Source organism: Galeopterus variegatus, unplaced genomic scaffold, assembly GCF_000696425.1.
Source record: "Galeopterus variegatus unplaced genomic scaffold, G_variegatus-3.0.2 Scaffold3826, whole genome shotgun sequence".
Lineage (NCBI taxonomy): Eukaryota > Metazoa > Chordata > Mammalia > Dermoptera > Cynocephalidae > Galeopterus > Galeopterus variegatus.
The window spans coordinates 184,650-204,660 of NW_007729937.1; the positions used below are offsets into that span (position 1 = coordinate 184,650).

At 40.9% G+C, this 20,011-nt stretch overlaps 1 protein-coding gene across 1 annotated transcript in view; it reads right to left on the reverse strand.

The window, feature by feature from the left end:
• ATP8B1 (ATPase, aminophospholipid transporter, class I, type 8B, member 1) overlaps positions 1 to 3,262 on the reverse strand; it is a 64,399-nt gene extending 61,137 nt beyond the window's left edge. Inside the window, exon 1 of the mRNA XM_008586096.1 lies at positions 3,055 to 3,262. Within this exon, the coding sequence (XP_008584318.1) occupies positions 3,055 to 3,235 (181 nt within the window). The 5' untranslated portion in view covers positions 3,236 to 3,262. The remainder of the gene's footprint in view (positions 1 to 3,054) is intronic.
• Between the last annotated feature and the right edge of the window lie 16,749 nt (positions 3,263 to 20,011).

A 20,011-nucleotide genomic window follows, 5' to 3' on the forward strand; every position in this document is an offset into this window, starting at 1 on the left:
ATTTAAAAAAAGAGAAAGAAAAGTCAGGATGACATTGACCTTATGGGGAAAATGCCCAAATGAGAATATGGGGGGCGGGGGGGTGGGGGGGAAGAGGAGGAGAGAGGGATGGAGGGGAGGAAGGTAAAGTAGACTGGTTGTAGAAGGAGGAGGGCAGGAGTGAAATGGAAGGAAGGAGGTCTGGCATCTAGTCAGTGTCCTCTGTGAGCTTGGGAAGGGCAGAAAGAGGTGTTAGGATACTAATGTTTGTAAAAAGTCACAGGCATAGTCATTTTACAGGGGGTTGGAGAAATTAGAAGGACCTAATTCCCTAGGATTATAAACTGCCTTTGGAAAAGACAATGAAGAGCTGATCAAGACTGAACTTCCTCAATGCCCGTATTATCTGGGGTAGAAATCTGCAAGAAATGTGACCAGCAAACTGAATGATCAGGAAAGGGCCCTGACCACCAGAATGTGCAGGCTGAGTTGGAAAAAAACAGAGGTGAGAGTTTCCACCCACTGCGTGCTTCTCTGACATTTCTGTGTGAACCCAACCCTGGTCCCTCTGCCACGTCTGGGACCACCCATCTGATCACATGGCCCCATGCACTGAGAGCAAAGTTCACCCTAAGCTCCACGGAGTCAATTCTCCTGCCAGCTCATCAGAGGGCAGAGATTCTGAGATTGTGATAGGAGACTCAGAGGTGCAGCGGGAGAAGGAACAAGGCAGAAGCACGTTTTACTCACTGTAAGGCTAGAAGCCCCTTACTAACTCGTCGGGCTACTTCAGCTTTATCCCCATTCCACCACTGTCCAATCTGGACCTGCTATGACAGAGGCCACCTTCCTGTTCAGATTGGGGGTGGTTCCATTTTAATGTCCCTCTGTCATCATGATATTAGTGCCTTCTGCTTTGAGGCAGAAAACACTGAAGCTCAATACTTCACAGCTTAAAATAATGACCAGAAACCCACACTCAGGTTTCATCCATCTCAACGTTCGGCATAGAAAGCTGGAGGATGAACAATATCCACAAGTCAAACGGCCTCCCTGAGGTTGTCTGAGACCCCCACTGACAGTCCCCGGCACTGAGAATCTCCTCACCCAGCGAAACCAAAGAGTGACACGGTCTGACCAAAAAGGAAGAATCCTTACAGAAATGGGATTTCAGGGCTTGTTACGTTTTCTACAGGTGAAAACAGAAAAAAAAAACGGATCTACCAGAACCCCAGAAGGAGAAGGTAGGAGGCAGGGAGTAGCAGGGGGGAAAGAGAACACGATCATGGTGATTCCTATGGATGGGAAACTAATGTTACTCAACTGGAACATGAGAGACCAGGAAGAAAATATTTTCAACCGGATCTACCAGAACCCCAGAAGGAGAAGGTAGGAGGCAGGGAGTAGCAGGGGGGAAAGAGAACACGATCATGGTGATTCCTGTGGATGGGAAACTAATGTTACTCAACTGGAACATGAGAGACCAGGAAGAAAATATTTTCAACATGATCTCTGGAGCAAATCTGGGGTCCAAACAGAAAAGGCTCATGGCTGGCCTGATAGTTCAGTTGGTTAGAGAGTGCTACCAATAACACCAAGGTCCAGGGTTCGATCCCTATACTGGCCAGCTGCCAAAAAACGTAAAACAAAGAGAAAAAGAGAGAAAAGGCTCTGCTTTCTTGTGGAGCAGAAGAGCTACAAGAGAAGCCCACGTGTGTTGGCCAGGGTGGGAGAACCAGTAGGAAATGAACTAGGAAAGCCACAGGGATAAAGCTAATAGTGAAAGAGAGCTGCTTGTTACTCCAGGTGATGTGCCATCAATGGCCACTTCCATGCAACATCTGCAGAGCTGAATGGTTGCAGCAGAGACCATACAGCCCACAAAGCATAAAATGCTTACTCTCTGGCACTCTACAGAAAAAGTCTAGACCCTGCCTCTGAAGCTGGCCTGATTCTGGGCAGGTGGCACAGACTGCTGCATAACAGGCCCCCCGTGGCAAGCAGAGATTTGTAAAGAAATTCTTTCTGGAGAGCCAAAACCATTTTATATTCACAAATGTCTGAACAAAAGGTATGTCAACTCCAAGGGCCCTCTGAAGTGTCAGGGAGTACGAGAAGGAACAAGTTGAAGATGCTAGAGGCTCAAAGCTGCATACTGGTCTCAAAAAATGTACAGTCCAAAACTACTCTCCAGGAGGGCCCATGCATCTGAGACACCTTGGAGAAGCTGCCCTTGATGAGCAGCACCGAGAGCTCTGGTGGTCAAAGAGAGAAGAGACAAAGAAAAGTGGTGCCTATTGGTTGATTTGCTAAAGTGCATGTCTTTGTGCACAACCTGGGAATTACCCCAGTGTGTCACTCTTGATAATCCATTTGTGGGCATGTGAACACACACACACGGTAATTTCTTAATAACAGTTCCAAATTAGTTAGTACGTATGGGTGGTTATTTATATTATTCATAACAAAAATTTAATGATACAAATAATTTACATCCAAAGATTGATTGATATGTAAACTTTTACAATTTCTGGGTGCCAACATGCAAATTTTTCTACATACAACTTTTAAAAATATATACAGAGGGCTGCTTGGTTAGTTCAGTTGGTTAGAATGCAGTGTTCCAACACCAAGGTCAAATGTTCAGATCTCCGTACCGGCCAGCCACAAAAAAACCCCCCAAAACAATAACAACAACAAAACAACAACAAAATATATGTATATATGTATGTACGCACACACACACCCCGATCTTCTATTTACTCTGCAGAACTTGTCAGATGTGGACAACAACAAAATATATGTATATATGTATGTACACACACACACACACACACACACACACACGATCTTCTATTTACTCTGCAGAACTTGTCAGATGTGGTCTCCCAGCCCTGCCATACTAAGGATAATGGGGACTTGTTCAAGCTCATCCATCATTCTCTCAGTTGCTTCCTAGGAGACAGAGAAGGAAGATCCCCACCCCCCGGACCAATCACCCTTAGCACCTGTGGCCATGACCTAGGTGAGGATTTACAAGATCAGTCTTAGTCACCAGGTGCTCACTGCGATTACCTTTTCTGAATGTCTCCCGTTTCTCCTCGGCTTCTCTGTTGATTCGATTCTGCTCTGGTTCAACAGGAGGCCCCTGGTCTTCAAGTTCATCTTCTGTTTCATCATCGCTGTAGGGAACCACTTCATCATTAGGCTGGGAATCCTCCTCAAATGTCGTTTCTGAGTCTCTTTCTGCACTCATTCTGCTGGCAAATTAGAACTACCTGGTTGAAAAGAAAGGAAAATCACAGGGAATTTTGATTCTTGCCCAGTTTTTAGTTAAATCCTGCCTGCTTCTAGTTACAACGCCCATTTAACAGAACATTATCTAACTAACATGTAAATATTTCTCATAATTACCCAAAAGTTCAACTTAACACGCAAATAAGAACAAAACCATTCATTATGCCTGGTTAAGAAGAAAGAAAAAATATGTAGCTGCAAACTTTTTTTTTGAAAACAAGAGTATACAAACTTAAAGGCAATGTTTCAAATTGCATATCTCAATAAAAAAAACAAATACAAAAGTGCGATATTCATAGCAAAAGTACTGTTGGTAAAAGTTTTACAAAACTGACACATCCATACATTTAGTTGCATTGTGGGTGCTAATGGAATTTAATTTCTTCCTGTGGATTGTTGGCAAAGTTGGAAAACCACTGTCCTAAAATATCTGGTTTCTGTTAACACTAATAATCTGAGCCTTTATTCTGTGACACATTCTAAACACGACCTTAAATCCTCAAATTTTACTAGTAGCTTCCTGGGTGGGAGCACTCCTCGCCTTTCTATCTTCTTCACTACCACTGCTCACTCTCTGCATCTAGAATTTGTGTTTGTATGTCTACTGTATCCAGTGACTACACAAGTGGCAAGAACAACCTTAGTTATATTAATATTAAGAAAATATTTACACAGATACCTCAGGTTACTTGAGGACAGACATACAGCCTAGCATTCATTATGTACTCGGTATTGTTAATAACAGCAGCTCACATTTACTTAGTGTTAACTGCACATCAGGACCTATACAAAACGCTTTATAGACATGGGGTCATTGAAACTTTCCACACCACCACAGTGAAGGTGTTATTCTTATTCCTACTCTACAGAGGAGAAAAACAAAACCCTGGGATGTTTAATAGCTTGCACAATAATTATTAGAATTTTGCAGCAAATGCTTTCCAAGGAGCGATGTATACTCTGCTTTCATGTTATGGTTTGTTACATATTTTAATTGAGTGTAAATTGCCTTGAGTGGAACTATTTAGTTGATTGCATGCTTTGCACCAAATCTAGCATCTTGGTCATCTAAAATAATTTTTATACTCACAAGAGGACACCTAGAATATTTTCAAATATTTATAGAAGGATTTTTGTCCATTATTACCTAAAACAGTAAAAGCCAGAAGCAACCTGTATATCCAATGATTGTGTAAATAAATCCTGGTGTCTTCATACTATGGAATAGTGTGCAACAATTTAGACCATGATCAGAAGAGTATTTAATGATATTGCAAAAGTCCAAAAACACTAAGTTGAAAAGTGAGTTATAAATTCATGCATACAGAATAGTCCAAGTTATCCACACACACATTGGGTCATTTTCCAAAATTTCAAGAACTGACATGCATTATTTTAAGTGAGATGATGCATGCAAAGTGCTCAACTCAGTATACAGCCTTCAGTAAGTACTCAATAAACACTAGCAATTATTCTCAACTATTATCTTCCTAACTAGAAAAATGTTACAATAGCAAATAAAAAGGGGTAGGAACCTATCACTTTACGCTTTTCCATCTCTAAAATTACTTCTAAAATGTGTCTGCCCCTCACTGGGAAGTAAAAACATTAGATTATCCCTTTAAAAATATGAGTATACTTAATGAATATACTTGTTACAGGGCACACTCAGCTCCTGGCCGAGACTCCCCAAAATGGACATTGAACTCACAGGTCTGGCTGCCCGCCCCCAGACAAAAGCAAACCAATCAAAAGTCAAATATTGGTGAAAATGCAAGTCATCTTTTACTCAGGAATACCGGTGACCTGAGGAGAGATGTGAGGCTAACTCGTCTCTCTGGTAAACCTGAAAGGGAACAGCCAGGCTACAGCCATCTCCAAGACTCAGGTTTACTGAGGGTTTATTTTATTTTATTTTATTTTATTTGTCTTTTTTCGTGACCGGCAACGGATCGCAACCCTCAGTGTTGCGCCCGTACCGGACCGGGACCGGCAACGGGATCGCAACCCTCGGTGTTGCTCCCGCACCTTGCTCAGCCAGTGAGCGGCCGGTCTGTATGTGGGATCCGAACCCTCGGGCGGGAGCGCAGCCGCGCTTCCCAAGCGGCGCACTGTAGCAGTGCGCCACCGGGCTGGCCCATTACTGAGGGGTTTTTAAAGAGGGAGTCAAGTGAACAGAATGTCGGAAATAAAAAGTAGGAAGGAAGAATAGCTTGGCTATAAGGGGTCCGTATCTATGCATCAGGTACAAGGTCTTGCCAAGGCCTTGTCTGGTTTCTGCTCCCGTCCTTATCTCAGGGTCTGAGTAGTACGTGCAAGTCTGCAGTGTCAGGCTGGCTGGAAAACAACTTTACGTTCACGTAAATAATGTAATTTTGTCCCATAACCAAGGTTCAAAATATCATATAAACAAGGTAAAAGAGGAAACTCAGAGAAATATATGCCAAGAAAAAAACTGTTCCTTTAAAATCTTTTAGATCCCATGTGACTTTAGTCCCAACATGGCTTCAGTCCTGAGCCGCGCTTCAGTGCGCCACCGGGCTAGCCCATTACTGAGGGGTTTTTAAAGAGGGAGTCAAGTGAACAGAATGTCGGAAATAAAAAGTAGGAAGGAAGAATAGCTTGGCTATAAGGGGTCCGTATCTATGCATCAGGTACAAGGTCTTGCCAAGGCCTTGTCTGGTTTCTGCTCCCGTCCTTATCTCAGGGTCTGAGTAGTACGTGCAAGTCTGCAGTGTCAGGCTGGCTGGAAAACAACTTTACGTTCACGTAAATAATGTAATTTTGTCCCATAACCAAGGTTCAAAATATCATATAAACAAGGTAAAAGAGGAAACTCAGAGAAATATATGCCAAGAAAAAAACTGTTCCTTTAAAATCTTTTAGATCCCATGTGACTTTAGTCCCAACATGGCTTCAGTCCTGCTCACTCCAACATATTTAAGCACAGTCACGCCCTGAAGATTGGGATGCTTGGATGAGGATGTGGGTGGCTTTGATTTGAATGTGGTGGATTTGATTTGAATTAAGTCCATTTGTACTAGTCAGGAAGATCATTTACTATTTTCGATGTAGAATGACATATTTATTTGATAAAATCATAATATTTATTCCAACGCTGAAATCAAACAAGGCTTTATTTTTAATAAATTTTAAGTAGTGATATATTTACATGGCAATTCGAAATTTACATTAAAAAACTTAATAACAATTTAGTTCTTCTAGATATCAGAGCTAATTAAGGATAGTTTCTAAAATCATGTGGCCAGAAAAATCCTTGAATGCTATATCACATTGATGAAATTTTTAAATTCCTGATAAATCTTTTGCTTCCCTTGCTCTAACATTTATTTTGGAAATGCTGTAAGAGGCCTCTAACTGGACTTCCCACAATCAACTTCCACACGGCCACCAGAATTGTGCCATTCTCCTGCTTAGACCCTTCCTATGTGTTACAGAGTGAATTATTTCCTCCTCCCCATTCATATTTTGAGGCACCAACCCCCCCAATGTGACTGTATCTGGAGAAAGATCCTTTAAAGAGGTAGTTAAGGTTAAATGAAGTCATCGGGGTTGGGCCCTAATGGAATAGGACTGGTGTCCTTGTAAGAAAACACCAGAGGGCCGGGCCCGTGGCTCACTCGGGAGAGTGCAGTGCTGATGACACCAAGGCCACAGGTTTGGATCCCTATATAGGGATGGCTGGTTCGCTCACTGGGTGAGTGTGGTGCTGACAACACCAAGTCAAGGGTTAAGATCCCCTTACCGGTCATCTTTTTTAAAAAAAAAAAAAAAAGAAAGAAAGAAAACACCAAAGATCTCTCTCCCTCCACCTTCATGTACACACAGATGAAAGACCATGTGAGAACACAGCAAGATGGCAGCTGTCTACAAGCAAAAGAGAGAGGCCTCACCAGAAACCATCCCTGCTGGTCTCTGGATCTTGGATTTCTAGTCTCCAGAACTGTGAGAAAGTAAACACCTGTTGTTTAAGCCACTTAGTCTGTGTATTTTGTTATGGCAGCCTGGGTGTGATAATACACTATGGATTTCCACTATAGTTTAAATTAAATCCAAAAAGAAAGAAAGAAAGCAAGTAAAACAAACAAAAAAAAAAAAAAAAAAAAAAGAAAAAAAAAAAAAAAAAAAATCTGTGAGTACTTCCAGTAAATTCTGACTCTCCAACCCCTTTTGGGAGGTTATCCAGTGTTTGCTTCGATTGCTTTGAATCAAGAATTAGTTGAACATAGAATATGGGTTGAATTTTAAAGGAAAAGTCAACTTCATGAAAGCAGAGAAGAAAAATCATGGTATGATAGAACAAAGAACATGGCAGAGATGTAAGAATGGGTTAGGGGACAATTATTGGACTCATATGGCTAAAACAACAGGTTCATATAAGGAAGTCATGGAAGAACAACTCTCCAGCAAATCAGCCAAGGAAATCTTTAGCCTCTCTCTTTAGTCTTCCTAAGCCCAGTAAGCACAATTTTACTCCTAAGACAAAAATCACAACAGAAATAGTAGAACTCAGCTTGGCCACTCCCTTCCCATTGCCACATCATTCCTAGTGGTGTGTCAACCAAAATTTGTTCACCCCAGTCCATTGACTGGCCACTTCCTTTGATCATCTGCATAACATCTATTCTCATCTGTGCTCACAATGGCCTGCTCTTTCTGGCTTAGAGCCTGTAAGAGTCTCTAATAGTCATTTCTCCATTGGCTCCATTCCAACTCCCAACTCTTCAAGTTGCCTTTAAGTGCACAGTTCTGACCTGTAGCCCATGCAATCCAACTCAAAGCCCCAGACTAAACTGGCCTACCTCGGCATCTATATCCAAGACAAATGCTGATATGTCTTCTTGGCACCTTCACAAGAAGTATTTGTCGGTCTAATTTTAAGGGAAATACATCATCAGAGCAGATATATTCCCGACTGGCTTGAATCCAGCCTCTTCCAAGCACAGAGCATGATGGAGTAACTTGTTCAATAAAAAGTATTTTGGGGGGAAAAAAATCTGGCAGTAGCCTTGTCATGATTGGAATGAGGAAAAACCTGAATACAAAGAGACCAATTAAGAAGAGCAAGCATGACATAGGACTTTGACAATGGTGGTAACAGTGGGATATGGAAGGAAAATAAGGAGATTGAACATTACAAAGGAAAAATAGGCAAAACTTTGGAGAAAAGGAATAGAGATGCATAAAAAATAACTTCATGGTTTTAAGCCAGGACCAAAATAAAGAAATTGAGATGATACGCTTGTTTTGAGAGTCAGTTTCACATAGTGTCATGGAAGTTAAGAGAGCAAAGGAAGCATTTCTTTTTTTTTTTTTGTCTTTTGTCTTTTTCCGTGTCCGGCAACGGATCGCAACCCTCAGTGTCACCCCTGTACCAGACCGGGACCGGCAACGGGATCGCAACCCTCGGTGTTGCTCCCGCCCCTCGCTCAGCCAGTGAGCGGGAACCGGTCTGTATGTGGGATCCGAACCCTCGGGCGGGAGCGCCGCCGTGCTTCCCAAGCGGCGCACTATCCAGTGCGCCACCGGGCCGGCCCATACCAGGATTGTTTTTTAATTCATCAAAGTGATAAAGCATTCAAAGATTTTTCTGGTCACATGATCTTCAGAAACTACTCTTAGCTCTGATATCTAGAACAACTAAATTGTTATTTAATTTTTTTGTGCACATTTCAAGCTGTCATGTAAATGTATCACTGCTTAAAATGTGCACCGTGTACTTTTTAAAAACGAAGCCCTATTTGATTTCAGTGCTATAATAATTATCACTTTATCAAATAAATATGTAATCCTACATTGCAAAAAGCAAACAATCTTCCGGACTAATAATACAAATGGACTTAATGCAAATCAAATCCATCTAAGCGACCCAGTCCTCAGGGTAATCCCATTTCAGATATCACAGCAGAGACAGCAGAAAATTCATCATCTCAAAGGACTGGATGCTAGAAATAGTTGCAGAGCATTTAAATCCTGGCTCATGGTCACCACAGAATAAACAATGTCACAGCTGGGAAGTGGGTGGGTATGTGGCAGGTCCACTTTCAAGAAGTGAAACACAGAAAACACAGAAGATAAGGATCAGTTTGAAATGACCTGGAAATACAATAGGCCATCAGGAAATGGAGCCAGGTGTCGGGGACTGACCTCACAATCATACTCTAGTGACCAGCACTCAGGATGCTCCAGTGCCAAGTACTGCTGATCCTCTTGACCCGAGCCACCCACTGGTGGAGAGCTGAGCCTTCTGCTCAGGCTGAGACAGCACACGGGTCTGGTTAAAATCCCAGCTCTTTTATTCACTATTTTATAACTTGTGTGCATTATTTAACATTTTGGAAGCTTATTTTTCCCATCTGTAAAGAAAGGGAGGGGTGGCGACAGGGGGATTTTTACCTTTCAAATATTGTAAGGGTTAATTCAGGTAACTGAGGGTTGTGAAAGCTCCTAGCAGTGCCTAACAGATAGTAGACACCATGTGAGTGAGTGTTAATTTCCATCCCCTTCTTCACCCTGTTCTTGGACAACAAAGACTTTCAAGACAAAAACTGAAAGCCCATATCTACTACAGAGGGAGGGGTCTCCTCAGCCCCTTCCCTTCCAGCCATACCTGCTCCTCCCCCAGAAAGGGGGCCTTGATCAACGTAGTGGCCACAGCCTGCAGCACTAAGTGGTCCATGTTTTACTAGTGGGCTTGGTGACTGCGTCCCCTGAGTTTAATGTTCAGGGCTCATCCCAGGCCACTCCCCACCCTACCATCTTCATGTCCTCAACACCCCAGGTTGGGTACGCCTTTTGGCGGTAGGGCCAGACATCCTCCTTTCTCCCTGGACTCTAGACTCTTCTGCAGGCCTGCCTAAAAAGAGCAGGGAGTGGGAAGGAGGAGGAACCAAGAAGCATCATTCATCTATACCAGAGCTTGGTCTGGGGCTCTTCTGGTTGTTAATAAAGTGGTGCCTCATTTCCCGTCTGGCCTTCTGGAGCACGCACCCTCTTGATCACAGACCCCAGAAGACAGGAAGGAAAACAGGCAGAATTTCCCAGCCTGAACCCCTAACATCCCTCGTTTGTCATCTTTGAATACTTGGCTACCAAATACTGTGAAGTGAATAAATTATGAAATCTCTATTCTCTTCACAGAGAAGGAGGCTCTGAAGCTGGGAGAGGGAACCAAGGCAAGAAAGAATTACTCTTTATTTGCAATAAAACCCTGAAGTCAGAAGTTTTAAGAGGGATGTCCGGTTAGCTCAGGGCATTGGTACAGTGTGGCATTGGTAACACCAAGGTCAAGGATACAGATCCCCATACCAGCCAGCCACCCACACACTCACACACTCACACACACACACACACACACACACACACACACACACACACACACACAAAGTTATAAGAGCACAAAGTTTTGTTGCTATCACAAGGTTTCTAGATTAAAATGAAAGGAAAGTAGGAACAAAAGAAGTTGAGTTTTGCCACTCCCAGGGTGTGATGTGCATGCATGCACAGCAACAATGAGATCTCAGAGGCTGGGAAGCCTGAGCCCCATCAATGGTGTCTTTGTGCTATAACTTGATTTGTGTCCAGAGAGACCCAAGCTCAGACAGGAAGTAAGATCCACGATATTCATTTTTGCTCATTCTTCACCATCTTTTCTATGGCTTTTAAAGTTCTCAACAAGAAAGGGTATTCCTGAAATGTGTTTTTCCTCATTTCCTCTTATTATTAAAGATAATGCTGTACCATATTTAACATAACATATATCATGATGACATATATCACTTCAAAAAGTTTGTGGAAAAGTAGAATTAAAAGATAATGCAAATCTCTCCATGAACTTTTTGAAGTATCCTGGTATAATAAGTGGAAGTACTGTCTTTCTATACGTTCTATGCTATATATGTTTTTTAATACATGTTTCATACTAAATAGATTACAACCCTGGCAGGCAGAGTCTAAGACAGCCTCCAATGATCCCCCGCTGGTGTTCATAACCTTGTGTAACGCCCTCCCTGCGAGTGTGGCTAGACACGGTGCCTTGCTTCTAACCAACAGAACACGGCACAGGGAATGGGATATGGCATCCATGACCTCCTTCTTGCCAGCCGACTCTCTCCCCTTCTCAGCTTTGATGAAGCATCTGCCCTGCAGCGAGGCTTACACAGCAGGAAGCTGAGTGAGTGGCCGACCATCAGTCAGCAAGAACTGGAGCCCTCAGCCCAATCACCCTCAAGGAAACGAATTTTGCCAACAACCACATGACTTTGGAAGTGAATCCTTTCTCAATCCTGCCTTCAAGTGAGACCCCAGGCCAGGCTGATACCTTAACCACAGCCTTGTGAGAAACCCTGCAACAGAGGACCCAGATAAGCTGCACTCAGATACTTGAAACATGGAAACCATGAGATAATAAATGTGTGTTGGTTTTAGCTGCTAAGTTTTGGAATAATTTGTTACACAGCAGTAGATAACAAATACACATACCATTAGTCACAAATAATAATAATTCTATGGTAAGATACCAAATGTGGCCATTATTATTTTCAAGTTGTTCCAAAGCAGAGCTCCCATCTAAGAGGCAGCAAAAATCTTCATCCAGACACATGCCACACCCTGTTGAGAATCTGCCCAATATTCTTGAAAGTAAAATCTGATAAGCCTGATGAGTTGTAATTAGAATCTCATGAAGCAATAGTAATAAATCATATCTAAGATGTAGATTACATTTAAACTTTATACTTTTATAGAAACAACATAATCACAGTTCCTAGCACAAACAAGATTGCATTTTTTATTTTCTTTCAAACCAAGGTCTAAAAAATCTAGAAGCCCGGGATAACTAACATAAAACTAAGGGTTCATTAGTATCAGATCCTCAGTGAGGATGATTCTGCCAGGACCTGTACTCATGATGCAAAGGCTTCTCTGGGTCCACAGCTTCATCCTCTGTGCCTCAGAAAGCCCACCCCAGCGCCCTTAGCCGCTTTGATTACCATTTCATACCACGCAACTTGATCGGCAACTGTTGGAAAGGTGCAGGAGAAATCTCAAAACTTTGACCTTTCAGAGAAGAGCAGTTTTTTCATAAGTTTAAGAGATTTCTTGATCCGGCACTGTGATGGGCTCCCCAACATAACCTAATAACAATGATTACTTCTTGTTAATATAAGGCAGCCCGCGACAGTTCACTAAGTATTTTTCACACATATCATCTGACACAATTGTCACGGAATTATTCTGAAATGCATTGCCAGGCCTTATCATTGCTGTTTACCAATGCCATAACTAAGCTGGTTAAGAAACTTGCCCAAGGTAATTTAGCTCCTAGGTAATATCAGATTGGACCCAAGCCCTCTCCCCACATGTCCAGCTCTGGGCTACAAGTATGGTGTAGCGATTGCATGGTGGATTCACACCGAAATTCAAGCTCTGTCCAGGAATCATCAGAGCCTTGCTCCTCCGTTCCAAACATCAACCGCTTTTCTCCTTCCACACACCTGTTTAGAACATCATTCGTCACAAGAAAAACCTAAACAAAGGAAATGAAAAACTTGACGAGCAAAATAAATCAGACTCCACGATCTACAGGCAGATCTATTCTATACCAATGAATTGTAAAATTTCAAATGCTTCTCAATTTATACTACTTAAGAGTGTACTTAAATCAATAATTATTTACTAGGTGTTTTTGAGCTGGGAAATGTGAGAGTCATAGAGGTGAGCAAGAACACAGGGTGGATGAAGAGAGATTTTGACGAATGAGGACCAGCTGGGGTAACAGAAAGGACAGACATCCACCCAGGTCAAAGAGTTCGGGGGTGTAAGAGGAGAGCTGGGGAAGAATGGCTGGAGTCATGTCCCCCCCCCACCCCCAGCAAGGCTGTATTTCAGAGCTCAAGAGGAACCCCTGAAGGTGTCTGCAGAGGAAAGGAATGTGATCTGCACAGTGCTCATCTGATAGAGGGGAATGTAGTGTGGGTGATCGGGAAGGTGACAGCCAGGCAGGGAGACTGTTCAAAGGCCACATCGGACAAAGAGCATCTCCTGGTCACAGTCTTCTCATTTGTAAAACCAAGCAGTTCTGTCTTATTACCCCCACAGCCATGTTCAGCACGCAGTGTGAGAATCTAGCTTCAGCAGGAAGAAATAAGGCCCAAATCAGGGTGGTGGCCGCTAGAAAAACTGTGTTTAAAATGAAGACAGGGTGGGGCTGCCATTCCTTTGTCTGGAAAACTAAGAAAAAAGTAAACGAAAGACTAGAACTGGTTCCCATAAGATAATAATGCCAGAATTCCCCGCATGTTTATTTTGGAAACTCAGCCTTAATCACAATGTACTTTTACAATAAATAAGGAAAGTTACCAGAGAAAAGCATTGTTATTTTTACATTCATGCATCATCCTTACTTGTTAAGGCTAATGGCCCTATTTTTATTCCATTACTATTGCCTCTCTAATTAGTTTTTAAAATTACATTTATGTTTAAATAGTATCAAATCATAAGGGCTTTGTAATTGACAGCTACCTGGAAGCAAAAGCTCCAGGGTAAAATACATCTGTCGAGTTGAATTAATTTTAATGTTAGAAGCGTTAACGAGCTATTGATATAAAGATTATACCTCAGAAAGACATAAGAATCAGCCTAGTTTTCCAGAAATATAAACCCTGAAACTTTCAATTTACAGACAGACAATTTATTTTCCCCATCCACATTCAACAGGAATGGCTTGTTTGAATAAAAAAGTAGTAGAAAATGTGATAGTAAACAGAATGTGGTAGCTGTGATAGTAAATGGAAATGGTAACCGCACAGAGAAAAGATTACTCTTACTAGTAATCAACGAAACACAAGTTGATGAAAACATAAGACACCATTTTTTGCCTATTAACAATATTCAATGACCGTGTCTCATGCTGGCTTAGAGTAAAGCTGAATGAATTCTCACACACACTGCTCCTGGCGTTGAAACTGGTACATTTCTTATGGAAAACAACATACCAACTCTTTATGTATCAAGAACACTAAAGATATTACATTTAAAGAACAAATAATCTCATTTTACAGACTTTTCCAACAGAAATACTTCAACAAAGAACTTTCTATTCACACAAAATTTTTGATTGACATCATTAGCTATAAAAAGCAGGAATAGGGCCGGCCCGTGGCTCACTCGGGAGAGTGCGGTGCTGATGGCACCAAGGACCCAGGTTCGGATCCCATATGGGGATGGCCGGTTTGCTCGCTGGCTGAGCGTGGTGCTGACAACACCAAGTCAGGGGTTAAGATCCCCTTCCTGGTCATCTTTTTTTTTTAAAAAAAAAGAAACCATCTGAAAGTCCAAGAGGATAATGGTTTTACAAATTTTTGTGTTTTTTGTGTAGCCATTAAAAATAACAGCTGTAGAAACATAGGAAACGCTTTACACATCAAACAGGGGTAGGGGGAGGCAGAAATCAGAATTGTGTCCTATTACTGCAGCTTCGTAAATAATACATGTATGTCTTGGGAAAGAACATCTGCACTGAAAAAATAGATACAATTCTCTGTGCATGTTTTTCATCCCCAAATCATCAGCAATTGACAATAACTACCCACCCCTTAAATCCAAAGACTATTGAGTAACTGCTTATGTGCCAGGTTCATTTCATGAATTCTTCACAATTCACCCAAAAGGAAAGTGTCATCCTCATGGGGCTGGGGTGTGATGGAGAGGTTGGGTGATTTCTCCAGGGTCAGCAAGGTCTGTTTGCCCCCCAATCTGTTATGCTTTATCAAAGTGCTATTCAAAGGGGGAGAAAAGTTATTTTTTTTTATTTTTTTATTTTTATTTTATTTTGTGGGGGAGAAAAGTTATTTTTTATTTTTTTATTTTTATTTTATTTTGTGGGGGAGAAAAGTTATATCAGAGTATTACGATTATAACCCCCCATACTTTCTAAATACCATTCTATCTCTTCACAAATGACTACTAAACAAAAACGGTGGCATGAAAGGAGGTTAGCTCAGTGAAGGAATGGTTCCCATGTCAGGGCAGGAGAGATGAAATTTGTCCCTTTTTTCCTTTGTCCTTTACCTTCCCAGTACATTAGGAAACACAAGATTCCATCTCTCTCCTAAGTATCACGAGCTGCGTGAGATTTAGTCTGTGTCCATTTTTTCCTCTAAGAGCCATTGCTGATCCACACATGTGCCAATGAAGATCCCCAAACCACTGACCTACACTAATGTCAGGGCTTCATGCACTCAGGATTATGGGCCTTGAGCGCCCTGGACAGAGGTCCAGTGACAAAGATGACTTAAAAAGTCAGTAGCTTTCCTAGTCAACGGAGCCTTACTTTTCCTTCCATTTGGAAGTTAACACCTTCACAAATTCCAGATCCCAGAAGTCTAAGGGACGAGGGCCACATTAGATATTTAATCACTGTCTCCTCTGCTGTGTTTAAAGTCAGCTTAGAGGACTCAATTTAGATTACAAACTCTTCCAAGATAGCAGAGTTCACATCCTAAGTTTTGGACCAAGATTACACTGCAAACATGTGGTTAATATTTTATTATGTCCCTTGGAAATACCCTCATTTGGCTTGAAAGAGCTGCAGTTTCCTACCTACAGTCAGTAGTTTTATCTGTTCTGGTTTTCAGATTTTATTTATTTATTTAGGATTTTATGTATGTATGTATGTATGTATGTATGTATGTATGTATGTATGTATGTATGTATGTATGTATGTATGTATGTATGTATGTATGTATGTATGTATGTATGTATGTATGTATGTATGTATGTATGTATGTATGTATGTATGTATGTATGTATGTATGTATGTATGTATGTATGTATGTATGTATGTATGTATGTATGTATGTATGTATGTATGTATGTATGTATGTATGTATGTATGTATGTATGTATGTATGTATGTATGTATGTATGTATGTATGTATGTATGTATGTATGTATGTATGTATGTATGTATGTATGTATGTATGTATGTATGTATGTATGTATGTATGTATGTATGTATGTATGTATGTATGTATGTATGTATGTATGTATGTATGTATGTATGTATGTATGTATGTATGTATGTATGTATGTATGTATGTATGTATGTATGTATGTATGTATGTATGTATGTGGCTGGCCAGTGCAAATATTCAAACCCATAACCTGGGTGTTATAACACCATGCTCTAACCAATTGAGCTGACCAGTCAGCCTTGGTTTTCAGATCTTGAAGAAGTCAATTAACGGGAGTGTGTCTAAGTTTCTCCTACACATCTAATAAGCTTGAGGACATACGGTATTATTTCTCATATAGGGCGTCCAAAACTCACCATGTTCTCCTGGGATGATGGTGCTGAGCATTTACAGAGAGCTGACTATGTATTGTATGTATCAGGCTCTGTGCTAAGAGTCTAATATGCATTATCTTATTTCATTTTTTGATGCTCAAATTTTTTTTTTTTTTTTAAAGATGACCGGTAAGGGGATCTTAACCCTTGACTTGGTGTTGTCAGCACCACACTCACCCAATGAGCTAACCGGCCATCCCTATACGGGATCCGAACCCAGGGCCTTGGTGTTACCAGCACCGCACTCTCCCGAGTGAGCCACGGGCCGGCCCGATACTTTAATTTTGTCTCCTATTGGTATCAAAATTTAAAACAGTGAAACATACAGGGAGTTTTTACTTATTTCCAAAAATTCAAAGAGAATTCAAGGTCAATAAAAGAAAATGTCACTGCCTGGGTTTCTTTTCTGGCCATTTTTATTATTCATTTAATTTCATGATTGTTAAATAAAAATTATTTTGTCCTATAGAGGAAGGGGTGTTAAAAAAACAATCCGTACTAGGTGTCAAATACTTGAGGTACACCACTGCTGGCTGGTTCCCAACTCTCAGGCTTTAGCTATGTTCCCCATATCACACTGCTAGCTATGGGTTGAATCATGTCCCCCAAAATGTATAAGTTGAAGTCAACCACCGGGACCTCAGAATGTGACCTTATTTGGAAATAAGGTCATTGCAGATATAATTAGTTAAGATGAGGTCATTAGGGTGGGCCCTAATCCAGTATGACTATGTCTTTACAAAAAATAAAAATTTGGACACAAAGGCAGACATACAGGGAGAACACCATGTAAAGATTGGAATGATGCTGCTACAAGCCAAGGAAATGCCAAAAGCTGAAGGGAGGCCTGGAAGAGATTCTTCAGAGGGAACATGGTCCTGCCAACACCTTGATCTTGGACTCCTAGCCTCTGGAACTATGAAACAATAAGTTTCTGTTGTTTAAGCCACACAGTTTGTAGTATTTTGTTGTGGCAGCCCTAGCAAACTAATACACTGCTTCAACATGCAGTTTTAATATTTGAGGGGCCTTTTAAATTCCTTAATTCCTACAAACACAGGATGTTACAATCAGACACTGCAAGTTTCTTACTCTGTGTCTATAAATTCAGAATCATCTTTCCCCCTAGGATTGTATACACAAAAGGAAAGTCCATGGCTAGCTTTTGCAACAAATTGTATAATTAAGACCTAAATGACCATGTTTTCTTTTCCTTCTTCTAATTACCCAAAAGTAAAACATGTTATCATTATTTTTTATTTTGTTTTACTTATTTATTTATTGCAGTTTACCAGGTTATAAGGTTTCCAGGGAATCACCAGAAGAAACAACTGATGTTTAATGCAAATAAGGACAGGCTGCTGAAAAAGGGATGACTAACGCAGGCCTTGTACAAACATCTATTCTGATCTGTATTTTAAGAGAAAATATAACACCCCTAAAAGCATCCAACGTTATTAACACATCTTCAAAAATGTTTCAGGGTTCTAAAGAAGTGTCAATTAAATAAGCTTTCTATTCTACCTCTTAAAAAACATAGCTCCAAGAAAAATGCCAGTTCATTCTAGAACTTTTTTGTGCTGTGATATTTTCTCCTCTCAATCAATATTTGCTCCCCTTTTAAAATCTCTGTGTACCTTTTTGGGAGCAGTAGCACATGGTGATGAGGGCTTAGGTTTGATTTAGCAATACCCACCCCATACCCACCCCTTACCTTCCACACACAGAGGCATGTAGTACAGAGAGAACATATATATACATATTTAACTCTGAGTGAAATAAAATATAAGACAACCAACAAAATACAGTTGAATATTTTTTTCTCTTCCACACCCCTCTTCTCCATAGACTCAAACTTCAACCCCCATCTCCTGAAAAGTGAAAATCATTTTCTTGAATGCAATCAAACTTTAATGACAAGAAAAACTACTTCTTTAACCCTACTGTTATCAGAACAGTATGTGTAACTTTGATAATAGTATTACCAACACTATTGTAAACTCTTTTAATATTTAACTTGTGACTAACCTGGAAAATTACCCTAAAATTACCCTGATTTAGTTGAATACACACTATAGATCCCTGAGTTGAGTCAGGAAGTCCTTTACATAGGAAACAGGGTTCACTGTCATTGTCCCCTGTAGGTCTGGGGAGGAACAGTTTCCAGCTGATTTGTTTAGAGGACTCTTTCCCTCCTGCCAATTCATCTACCCCCAACCCCACCTCCACTCTCAAGAGCAAACCCTCAATTGTCTATTAATAAATCAATGCCGGGGATAAATTCCCAACAAGCAGCAAATCTAACTGGTCTGAATTTGATATTTCAGTACATGAATCCTGACTGGCCAGAGCTTTTGGAAGGAAGGAAGGAAGGAAGGAAGGAAAGATAGAAAGAAGAAAAGGGGGGGAGAGAGGGGGGAGAGAGAGAGTGAGAGAGAGAGAGGGAGGGAGGGAGGGAGGGAGGAAAGAAAAGAAAGGAAGAAAGGAAGAAAAACGAAATTCACGTAAGAACAAAGAAGAAAGCATCAAGAATGAATGAGGGGTTTAAATAATCCATCAATGTGCATACCCAAGTTAGGAATAAATCAAGAGCGCCTGCATACTGCACAGCTCAAGAAAAACAACTGCAAAGCCTTTAAATGTCACATAGATTTGAACTTCAGATACCTGGAGCTAATTAAAATCTTTTCAAAGCACATTTTAAGAGCACTCTGAATACACTGTGCTCTGGATTTTCCATAATGCCATTCCTTCCAATATTTCAGAGTTAAGACACCTATGCTTTCTGGTCATATCTGTCAATGAAAAGTTGTGCTACACTCAAGACCCAAAGTTGGTGTTTCAGCCACAAAATACGCCACCGCCAAATATTCCCCAGTGAGGCCTACCTAGCATGTCAGTCCCCACGCTCATCCGTGGCACCACCCCAGCTCATACTCAGAATCCAAACTTGCTCTTTTCCTCCTTCATCTTAGAAATCTGTCCATGATGAGTTTAGATCTTAGTTTTCCAAAGTCTGAACCCCATGCACCCAAGATGATGGCTCACTCTGTGCACATTTGCATACATCACCTGAGGAGTTAAACATTATGAATGCTTGTTACAGTTTAAACATTAGTACCTCAGGCTATCAATAAGAAAGGAATCATTTTGAATGGGATTTAAATTTTGCTGTCTAAACCAAATACAAAATACAATTACACGCAACATTCTGAAATCAGAATCAATGATTCTCAAGAAATGTTTGTCACATGGCAGATGGGGATCCGTGAGAATTTTCATGCTGTTTTCTTTTTTTTAAAAAGATGACCGGTAAGGGGATCTTAACCCTTGACTTGGTGCTGTCAGCACCACGCTCTCCCAAAT